This window comes from Berghia stephanieae, chromosome 9 (assembly GCF_034508935.2).
Source record: "Berghia stephanieae isolate SIO BIC M18660-M18661 chromosome 9, UCSD_Bste_1.3, whole genome shotgun sequence".
Lineage (NCBI taxonomy): Eukaryota > Metazoa > Mollusca > Gastropoda > Nudibranchia > Aeolidiidae > Berghia > Berghia stephanieae.
This window is the reverse complement of record NC_088368.1, coordinates 10,561,199-10,573,526: the sequence shown is the minus strand read 5'-3', so window position 1 is coordinate 10,573,526 and position 12,328 is coordinate 10,561,199. Positions and strand designations below refer to the sequence as shown.

At 35.9% G+C, this 12,328-nt stretch overlaps 1 protein-coding gene across 7 annotated transcripts in view; it reads left to right on the top strand.

Moving 5' to 3' along the window:
• The window catches only part of LOC144979663 (neuroglian-like), a 97,063-nt gene that overhangs the window by 72,779 nt on the left and 11,956 nt on the right, over positions 1-12,328 (top strand). For all 7 annotated transcript variants that reach the window (XM_078926502.1, XM_078926504.1, XM_078926503.1 and 4 more), the window contains 5 exons: positions 151-333; positions 1,990-2,121; positions 3,471-3,567; positions 4,929-5,140; positions 7,793-7,960. In XM_078926502.1, the coding sequence (XP_078782628.1) occupies positions 151-333; positions 1,990-2,121; positions 3,471-3,567; positions 4,929-5,140; positions 7,793-7,960 (792 nt within the window). The remainder of the gene's footprint in view (positions 1-150; positions 334-1,989; positions 2,122-3,470; positions 3,568-4,928; positions 5,141-7,792; positions 7,961-12,328) is intronic.

Genomic DNA, 12,328 nt, shown 5'->3' with positions numbered 1-12,328 from the left:
TGGACTGTTTGATACACACTTGATCACACTTCATAGATAATTTATTTAGTTTTCAGATAACAGTAAAACATTGTTGAAACTGCCTTTTCATGCTTCTGTGAACGAAAAATAATTTTTTTCATATTTGTTTTTTTTTTTTAATGCCTCTAGGACTGCCCCCATTTGATCCAGCTGCTGACACGACAATCACCAAAACGGCCTATTCCTATGTAAAGCTGCCATGCAGCAACCAGGGCAAGGTGGTCGGCAACGACATCAGCTACAACTGGTACCTCTCCGAAAAATCCAGACAAGTGACAATGGACAAAGGCCGTCTGTTTATCGATTTGACAGGTTTGGAACAGACAAGTTTTGCTTCATTCATGTTGTTTAGTATATTTTATAATTGTAATTTGGGGTCAGAAATGTCGGCAGACCTTTCGTTTTTTTGGTGCTTGCTAGCTGTCATGTTGAACTCTTAATAATAATAATAATAATATTAATAATAATAATAATAATAATAATAATAATGATAATAAATAATAATAATAATAATAATAATAATAATAATAATAATAATAATAATAATAATAATAATAATAATAATAATAATAATAATATGATGATAATAATAATAATTATGTACTATAATAATAATGATGATGATGTATATAATAATAATAATAATGATGATGATGATAATAATAATGATGATGATGATATAATAATAATAATATAATAATAATAATAATAATAATAATAATAATAATAATAATAATAATAATAATTAATTACATAATAATATTATAAATAATATATTTTATTTACCCATAACAATATTTTTCACTGTAATACTTGAAGATGACCTCCAATTTACCATAACAATATTTTTCACTGTAATGCTTGATAGATGACCTCCAATTTACCTTTAACAATATTTTTCACTGTAATACTTAAAAGATGACCTCCAATTTACCCATAACTATATTTTTCACTGTAATACTTGATAGATGACCTCCAATTTACCCATAACAATATTTTTCACTGTAATGCTTGATAGATGACCTCCAATTTACCCATAACAATATTTTTCACTGTAATACTTGATAGATGACCTCCAATTTACCCATAACAATATTTTTCACTGTAATGCTTGATAGATGACCTCCAATTTACCCTTAACAATATTTTTCACTGTAATACTTGACAGATGACCTCCAATTTACCCATAACAATATTTTTCACTGTAATACTTGATAGATGACCTCCAATTTACCCATAACTATTTTTCACTGTAATACTTGATAGATGACCTCCAATTTACCCATAACAATATTTTTCACTGTAATGCTTGATAGATGACCTCCAATTTACCCATAACAATATTTTTCACTGTAATACTTGATAGATGACCTCCAATTTACCCATAACAATCTTTTTCACTGTAATGCTTGATAGATGACCTCCAATTTACCTTTAACAATATTTTTCACTGTAATACTTGATATATGACCTCCAATTTACCCTTAACAATATTTTTCACTGTAATACTTGATATATGACCTCCAATTTACCCATAACAATATTTTTCACTGTAACACTTGATAGATGACCTCCAATTTACCCATAACTATTTTTCACTGTAATACTTGATAGATGACCTCCAATTTACCCATAACAATATTTTTCACTGTAATACTTGATATATGACCTCCAATTTACCCATAACAATATTTTTCACGGTAATACTTGATATATGACCCCCAATTTACCCATAACAATATTTTTCACTGTAATGCTTGATAGATGACCTCCAATTTACCCATAACAATATTTGTCACTGTAATACTTGATAGATGACCTCCAATTTACCCATAACAATATTTTTCACTGTAATACTTGATAGATGACCTCCATTTTACCCATAACAATATTTTTCACTGTAATACTTGCACTTGACAGCTGTCCTCCATTATTATCTTATCCAATTCTCACTGCATTTCTCCACAGGTGCCCTCCATTTCACCTACGTGATACCCAGTGATGCCACAAGCCAATGGAAATACCTGTGTGGCTACTCCAGTACCAGCTTGAAAAGCATTCGAATGGGCAACTTCTACATTTTGGCCGTCAACAAAGCTGGTAGGGCCACGATTACCAACTTGTATCAAATTTAATTGTTTTTTGGGTTTTTTTTTTTTTACTACTTTGAGGGGATGGGGTGGGGGGAATAAGCAATTTGTCCAAAATATTGTGGAATAAATGATAGTAAGTCATGCAGTGAAAGCTTCAATTTATTGATTGATGACAGATAATGTGGATGTTTCGGGTTTTCCCTTTATCAACAAAACACGAATGAATGAAACACTGAGAATGAATGAGAGATGCAAGAAATGTGTAGTTAACTTGATAAATATGGAGTTAAGTTTAGGTGATCTCCATTAGAATAAAAGTTTCAAACTGACAACGGGGTTCAGTGGATTGAGTGTTTATTTCACAAGCAAAGGGACTCAGTGTGCCGTCTTAGGTGTTCGGTCCTGGGTGAAGTTGAGAATTTTTCCGACTCCTCCGTGTCCACCCAGCTGTGTTTGGATCGCTGCCGAGTTCGGCAATCGGGAGAAAAAGAAAAAAAAAAATTTAAAAAGATAAAATTGGACTATTTATAGCAAGGTTGCCAATTTTCCGTATATTTCCGATATCAGCTTCTCTGATTTGTTGAGTGAGATCTTTCCACGGATGACGGTCTGACTGCTGCGATGGATCTCAGATGTTCTAAATCCTTTCAGCATCTCAGTTGTTGCGTGTCATCGAGGCGTTTGAGGTCTTTATTTATCGTAGTGTATATTATGCTTGTTGTGGGTCTGTCTTTGTGTTTGTAATGTCCGCTTCATGTAAAGGATAACGTCATTGCCTTATTAGCTTGAATATTTCCGTCTCTCATTAAGATATGCCCAAATAATCTCCATTTTGTTTCCAAAATTTGAATCAATAGCCGTATTTCTTAACATTTTATGTACAGTAATACGCTTCGACAGTCGTGACGTCACTTCCCCCGTAATGACACATAGTAACTTAGTGACTGGTTCTAAACTATCGGAAGAATGGCAGACGCCCTTATGGAATATTTCTCTGATGAGCATAAAAGCGTATCCAGAGGAAAAAAAACCCATTATAAATCTGATCATGTTTTAACTTTTACACATTCTGATCACAAGATATATGAAAAATTCTAGCCAGCATGAAAAACAAAAAGTACCGATTTTCATTGTTTAGAACCTTGATGGCTGCCATTGCTTGGCGACGTGACATCAGACTATTGAATCCAATTTGTTACTTATTTTGTCGCCTTAGCTCTTTGAAATGCTGGCTGCTGTATTCTGTTATTCTAGAAAACCCGTTGTCATCATCATTGAGGCCATGACAATTGGGCTTATCTAACCTGCCATGAAGTAGACACATGAACAATAATGATGTTCTGTCTCAATCCACAGATCCCACAGGAACAGACCCTCTTCTCCAATATAGAAGTGAGAACGTTGAAGGGAAAATTGGAGCCTCGGCCAGACTCGAATGTTTCTTCTCTGGATAGTAAGAATTGATTGTTATTTTATATTTTTTTAAATGTTCTACTCGTTTATTTATCATTATCGTCATTGTTATCATCACCTTGATCATCAATGTCATTACAACAACCACAACTGTTACGATGATGATTACAACAGCAACAACAACAATAATTACTACTTCTATCCCCTTATATCTGTTTTCCAACATGCTTTCTGTCTTTGTCTCGGAATGAGATAACTTGGTTTTGTCCTGGCACTGGCCGGAATCCTAGCTGGGAGGGAAACAGTCAAATGCATAGTTATTGTTTTGGGAGATGTTATATTTTTTCCTTGTAAATCATCTCTCTGTTATGTATTATTATTTTTATTTTGAATGTATAATGTAAGCATTTGAGTGTGTTCCTCTTTGTTGGATTTTGTGCTTGTGTCTGGATGAGACTTGTAGGTGATTTCAAACTAAGTACATTGATGGTATGCTCTTAGAATCTACATCTGATCCCTATTTGTTCCCAGTTCCCCTATGTCTTACTTTTACTTGGGTGCTTTAATTGTAATTCTAGAACTTTTTACTATCCCATTTTCTACCTTTTTACTGGCGCTGATATGACCTTAATGTGTTGCAAGCGCCGTAAAACCCCTAAAAATCAAAAACAAACAAACTACTATTACTACTACTACTACTACTACTACTACTACTACTACTACTACTACTACTACTAATAATACTACTACTAATACTACTACTACTACTACTACCACTAATACTAATACTACTACTAATACTACTACTACTACTACTACTACTACTACTACTACTACTACTACTACTACTACTATACTACTACTACTACTAATACTACTACTACTATACTACTACTACTACTACTTACTACTACTACTACTACTACTACACTACTACTACTACTACTACTACTACTACTACTACTACTACTACTACTACTACTACTACTACTACTACTACTACTACTACTACTACTACTACTACTACTACTACTACTACTACTACTACTACTACTACTACTACTACTACTACTACTACTTACTACTACTACTATACTACTACTACTACTACTACTACTACTACTACTACTACTATACTACTACTACTACTACTACTACTACTACTACTACTACTACTACTACTACTACTATACTACTACTACCTACTACTACTAATACTACTATAATGTATTCATGTGTGTTTATAATATATATATATATATATATATATATATATATATATATATATATATATATATATATATATATATATATATATATATATGTGTGTGTGTGTAGAGGTGCATACAAATGACTTAATTTTGGTACACATTTTAAACGATTTTTTTCCTCTCTTTTTAGTGATTCCAATACAACTTTTCATCTGCCCACCATAAAATGGGTCGACTCTGAGAAGAGAGAGATTAAAAATAGCGCCAAGTTTGAGCTGTTGGACAACAACCGTGCTCTCATCGTGAAGGACCTCAAAGAGGAAGACGACAAGAACTACTATTGCTCAGCTTCCACTCGATCTGGAAACACTGACGAGATGCCTGTACTCCTGAATGTCACGTGTAAGTAACAACAAGATGTGTGCATCACATTTCGCATGAGCTAGTTTTGAGATACGAGTGAATCATTCTTAATGTTACAGAAAGGCTTCATTTTGCATGTGGTGTGCAAGTATGAATGTGGTGTGCAAGTATGAATGTGGTGTGCAAGTATGAATGTGGTGTGCAAGTATGAATGTGGTGTGCAAGTATGAATGTGGTGTGCAAGTATGAATGTGTGTGTGCAAGTATGAATGTGGTGTGCAAGTATGAATGTGGTGTGCAAGTATGAATGTGGTGTGCAAGTATGAATGTGGTGTGCAAGTATGAATGTGGTGTGCAAGTATGAATGTGGTGTGCAAGTATGAATGTGGTGTGCAAGTATGAATGTGGTGTGCACGTATGAATGTGGTGTGCAGTATGAAGTGGGTGGTGGTGTGCACGTATGAATGTGGTGTGCAAGTATGAATGTGGTGTGCAAGTATGAATGTGGTGTGCAAGTATGAATGTGGTGTGCAAGTATGAATGTGGTGTGCAAGTATGAATGTGGTGTGCAAGTATGAATGTGGTGTGCAAGTATGAATGTGGTGTGCAAGTATGAATGTGGTGTGCAAGTATGAATGTGGTGTGCAAGTATGAATGTGGTGTGCACGTATGAATGTGGTGTGCACGTATGAATGTGGTGTGCACGTATGAATGTGGTGTGCACGTATGAATGTGGTGTGCACGTATGAATGTGGTGTGCAAGTATGAATGTGGTGTGCAAGTATGAATGTGGTGTGCACGTATGAATGTGGTGTGCACGTATGAAGTGGTGTGCAGTATGAATGTGTGTGCAGTATGAATGTGGTGTGCAAGTATGAATGTGGTGTGCACGTATGAATGTGGTGTGCACGTATGAATGTGGTGTGCACGTATGAATGTGGTGTGCAGTATGAATGTGGTGTGCACGTATGAATGTGGTGTGCACGTATGAATGTGGTGTGCACGTATGAATGTGGTGTGCACGTATGAATGTGGTGTGCACGTATGAATGTGGTGTGCACGTATGAATGTGGTGTGCACGTATGAATGTGGTGTGCACGTATGAATGTGGGCACGTATGAATGTGTGCACGTATGAATGTGGTGTGCACGTATGAATGTGGTGTGCACGTATGATGGGTTGCAGTAGATGTGGTGTGCACGTATGAATGTGGTGTGCACGTATGAATGTGGTGTGCACGTATGATGTGATGTGCCGTATGAATGTGTGTGCACGTATGAATGTGGTGTGCACGTTGATGTGTGTGCACGTATGAATGTGGTGTGCACGTATGAATGTGGTGTGCACGTATGAATGTGGTGTGCACGTATGAATGTGGTGTGGCACGTATGAATGTGGTGTGCACGTATGAATGTGGTGTGCACGTATGAATGTGGTGTGCACGTATGAATGTGGTGTGCACGTATGAATGTGGTGTGCACGTATGAATGTGGTGTGCACGTATGAATGTGGTGTGCACGTATGAATGTGGTGTGCACGTATGAATGTGGTGTGCACGTATGAATGTGGTGCACGTGATGTGGTGTGCACGTATGAATGTGGTGTGCACGTATGAATGTGGTGTGCACGTATGAATGTGGTGTGCACGTATGAATGTGGTGTGCACGTATGAATGTGGTGTGCACGTATGAATGTGGTGTGCACGTATGAATGTGGTGTGCACGTATGAATGTGGTGTGCACGTAATGAATGTGGTGTGCACGTGAATGTGTTGCACGTATGATGTGTGTGCACTAGAATGTGGTGTGCACGTATGAATGTGTGTCCGTATGATGTGCAGTATGCACGATATGTGGGGCGTAGAATGTGTGTGCACGTATGAATCGATGTGGTGAGTATGTCCTGTACATGAACGTGGTGTGCACGTATGAACGTGGTGTGCACGTATGAACGTGGTGTGCACGTATGAACGTGGTGTGCACGTATGAACGTGGTGTGCACGTATGACTGTGGTGTGCAAGTATGAATGTGGTGTGCAAGTATGACTTTGGCATGTAAGTGTTGTTGTGATGTTAATATAACTGTATTTTAAATAATTTCTAATACATATGTATGTCTTGTCTTTAAAAGCGATTTTCTGTGTTTATTAATTTTTGACCCCCCTCTCTCCAAAATGTAAATACCTTCGGCCCTAGTTAAGATAATTACAGAATTCCAACTGTATGTAATATAGATGTGGATTAATATTTGATTCAAAATTTTCTGATATCCGATGGGTTTAGCCAGATCACCGTACAAATAGTTATTTGGAAAGAGGTCATAGGTCATGACAGACACTCCACGTCAATCTGGTGTTAGGGCAAGGTTGTCCTGCCCAATTGGTTTGAAATAGACACTTTTAAAGCTATTTATTTGTATATTTATTTATTTATTTTTTATGCATTTATTTATTTGTTTATTTATGTATTTATTGGTTATTTTTATTATTTGTTTTTGTATTGTTTATTTATCTACTCATTTATATTTATATTCTCATTTCTTCTTGTTTATGTATTTACTTATTTATTATTTATTTATGTATTAATTAATTTTTTTAACTTTAAAATTTTCATTTCTCCTATTTTTTATTTATGTATTTTTTCATTTAATTTATCCTAATTCTTCTGGTTTTTTTTTTCCTCACATGGGCAGCTAAACCAATCTGGGTGGAGGCCCCGAAGACACAGACAATCGCAGCCTCTACAGCCGAAAACCCGACACACGCTGTGTTCAAATGTAATGCCAGATCTTTGTCGAATGAGGCAGAGCCAGAAACGCCCATCTGGTACATCAACGGCAAAGAATTCTCATCTGATTTAAGTATGAACCTGTTGTGTATAGTTGTGTGTATTTTATTCACCCCAGACCTGCCAACTTGAAAATCTTAAAATTCGTAATTTTTCGGAGATAAAAAAAAGTAGTCTCTATCATTAACTTTATTGTTCAACTATTTATCCTGACAAAGATTAAATCACTCTTCAACATCCTAAAAAGTATGTACTCTGACCTCGGCTGTCATTTTCAACCAGTTTCAAAAGACTTTGAGATGCTCATGACATTCTGAAATAGAAGCTGAAATTTGGTGATTTTACGAATTTTTGGTAGTGTTAGTTGTCAGGTCTGCTTCCCCAACCCGTCTAGTCCTAACAAATTATATTGGCATTTCTGATTTTATTTCAAAATACGTCATGAGGGTGTCCTCCTTTTAACTGTGCAAGCGACATATACAGTCAAAAATTTAAGCTGATTTTTTAAAAAAACAAAAAACAAAAAAAAAACTTGAGCGTTTGATCGTGCAATTTCCACGAAAATTTTATTGCCGAAGCTGCACTTTTTTAATAAAATATTTTTCTACATAGTCATCTCTCTTGCGCTTACACAGTTTGTATCAGACACCCTCGATTAGTTACTTAAAAGTCATAATCTTAACAATTAACATCACCAGAAAACAAACCAACAAAAATCATGCCATGTTCGCACAGATTTTGGTTTTGGACGTTTGGGCAAGCTTGGGTTATTTCTCTCTTCAGATTTGAATTTTTTTAAAAATTGATTGAGCTATAAAGCTTGGATGAGTTGTAAAGCATTCAGGAGACAATTCACTGGAAAAGTTGAGGGTGGCTATCTTGTACTTCCGGTTGATTTACATTTTGTTGTGTTTTAAAACTTGTTTCTGCCAAATATGATACAGGTTGTTTTTGGAGCGTTTGTAGCAGATGGCATCTTGTCCAAAGGGTGGAAAGGATTTGTTTACTGCCTATGTATCATTGCAGAAAGCTGGGCATCAATACAAAACAAATACAGACTTCATGCCTGCACTTTATGAATGGCTATGAATATGAATATGAAGCAGTCATGGGTTTATTCAGACTTTTTTTCTTTTTCTTTTTTTTGGGCCAAAGTCAGATTATTTTGTTCCTAATTTGTTTTTTTAATATCAAAATATGAAGGAAACTTGAAAATTTTAAATTTTTACTCAAAATGACGTATGAGCAAATCTGGCTCCATGCCCATCTGGCTCCATGCCCATCTGGCTCCATGTCCATCTGGCTCCATGCCCATCTGGCTCCATGCCCATCTGGCTCCATGCCCATCTTGTACTCCTGAAAACTGGAGAGACTTTTTGGTTTCAATTTCTCTTTTTTATTTTCTTTTTTATGGAGGTGAGGGGATGGGGTGGGGGGAGAAAAATGCAATTTTGTTTTGTTATTATTGTTTTTTTTTTGTTACTTTGACTGTTGCAGGCTTGTTTCCATCGAAATGGAACATCTGGTGAAGGGTGTATCTGGTGTGTGGGGGCATATGTGTGTGTGTTTGTGTGTGTGTTTGTGTTTTATGTCAAATCTTGTTTTCCATTTTTCAGACAAAGGAGGTTCGCCTGGTATATTGTTATCCTTATAGATTTGTTATGACTAGATGGTAGTGCTTGAATTGTATTGCTCGCTGACAGCCTCTTCCTGTGTTTGTTGTTTTTTTTGTTTTTTTTTCGATGCCCTCTGGACAAACTGGCAATTTATTGATATCGCATTTTATTTGAATTTCTTGTCGATTTGCACATTTCTATTTATAGCATCTTTCCAGATAGCTCTTTGGACTTTAGGGGACTCGATGGGTGATTCCTGTTGACGTCAGACATCTTATTTGATGGATTATCTATAGTATTCCTTCAGGGAATGCTTAGGAAGGGCGTAATTTTCTATTTCCCGATACTAAAACCACCCTCAATGCCCTTTACAATACTTTGTTTATTCCCCCCAGTAGGTTCTATGAGAACAGAATTTCCATTTACAATTTAGCTGTGTATTAGGCCCCATTCAAAAAAAAAAAAAAAAGAAATTAAGGAGCAGGCACCGGTGTAAGATAAAGAACTGAACGAGTGCCCTGTCTGAGGTTCGATCCCCAGTCGAGGTCGACTGATTTTTTGGGATGTTTTTTTTTTCTTGTATTTTTCATTCTTGCTTTGTCTGGCACCTTTCATACACATGTGTTCAGTTTTTTATTTTAGGCTCCATTCTCGTCCCAATGCTTACAGTGTCTAAGATCACTCAGCTCCATGGCTAAAACAGGCACTAATTGGTCTGGTGCCGATTTAGAAATTGGGTGGCTGGTTCAAAGTTTAATCTGACAGAAAGTATGGCAATTTGGTGCCACTACAGAAAATTGGATAAATTTGATTTCAAGTTCAAGTTCTATGATTTCATGGCTTGATAAGAATAGTGAACTATGGCCACGTGTCATACGTTTGGATAAATTTGATTTCAATTCGATATCCATGGTTTTATGGCTTGAAATCCCTCCTGAACTATGGCCACGTGTCATACGTTTGGGCCAATGAAAAAGGCAAACTAACTCGTAATTGCAAATGCTGTTTTTAATTGTTTTCAATCTCATGCTGAATTTTATATTTTTCATTCATTTTTTATTTTACCGACTAGGTAATTAGGCCTGTCATGCATTCGAGTTTTTACAGAATCTGAAATTTGACGTCATCTACAAATACAAGCACTTTGTTATCATTAAAAAGCAAATTCATGTTATCAAGCACCGTTATCAACTTGCATGATGAAATGAGGAATTTGCCTTCAAAACCCTCAAAAAGTCTCTCTCTCCCCTCCTCTCTCTCTCTCTCTCTCTCTCTCTCTCTCTCTCTCTCTCTCTTTCTCTCTTTCTCTCTCTCTCTCTCTCTCTCTTTCTCTCTTTCTCTCTCTCTCTCTCTCTCTCTGACTCTTCCCCCTCCCCTCCCCCCAATAATCAGAGAAAACTGCTGTTTGTCAATAGAATGGAACCCTCCATTCCAGACTATGACGTGCATGTTATATTGATAGGAATGTATAATAATCCCCAGCCACCATATTATATTATATTATATTATATTATATTATATTATTGGTCTCTCACACATTCTATTTACACAACTTTCATTTGATCTCCAGCTATATATATATTTTTCCTGTCATTTTACTTTTGCACTTTGTACAAGAATGAAATCATTAAAAAACAAAACAAAAAACAATAAAAAACCCAAACCTTTTTCCTCCGTAAACTTTCCTTCATCATAAATTGACTGGCAAGTCGTCAAAGTTTTTAAAACCCAGATATTGAATTGAAGATGCTGCAATATCCCCTCCCCCCCCCCCCCCCCCCCCCCCCCCCCCCCGCACCCCCAATATCCTTGTAAAATTTTTGTTGTATTTTATTTTTGTTTTAGGACATGCAGCCTTATTTATTTCTAATCAGACTTGAGAATGCCAGAGATGCTGATTTAGACACTAACCCTTAATTTAGGTCCCACAATAAACGTCATTTTTGTGGCAGAAAAATAAACTTCCTCTTTTTGTGTCACACGCTGAGAAAAAAACAAACATACTGAGCTAAATTTGGTAACATCTTAAAGGGGAATAATTCAGTTTAATTTCTATTCCACTCCAACAGTTAAAGATTGGTATCAAGTGTAACAAAATGTCGTTTGAATTGAAACCCCAGTACCTAAGTCACATTTCCATGACTTTTAGATAACCAGCGATAAACTTAAAGCATAATCACTTCCGTTTTCTCATCAATTTTGTTCATGATAAACACAATCCAACTCCTCATACAGCCTAATCCTAATTTTGCCCTCCATTTTATCCAAACTAACCCCATGTGACTTTTGTACTTTTAGCACTAGATAGGCTGCTCAATGTTTACAGCGGCGAAGATAACCCAACAAATTGATGGATATAAATGATTGGAAAACGCCCCTGAGCACCAGTTGTTGATACCAGTGCTTTATCAGACAATAATTGAAATAATACTAATCCTAATAATAATAATAATAATAATAACAGGAGTGGATTTGTTTGGATTTTGATCGACGTGTACTAACTAGGAAAATTAGTGATGATTTTAATGCTGTGATGCTCACAATGGCACACACACACACACACACACACACACACACATACACACACAAATATTCTTTGAAATATAACAATTTATAAAGTCTGAAAAAATAATAATTCAATTTGCAGCCCGCAGTCGTTGTCTGATGTTCTCAACAATCAACAATATCTTGTATATCATATCACAAATCTGCCAACTGGCCAGATAAATTTGGAACTATCCCCAATTCGCAATCTGGAGAAATATTCTTAAAGTTTGTTTTTTTTAAAATAATGAATAGAATTTTTTTTTAATATTAAAAAATTG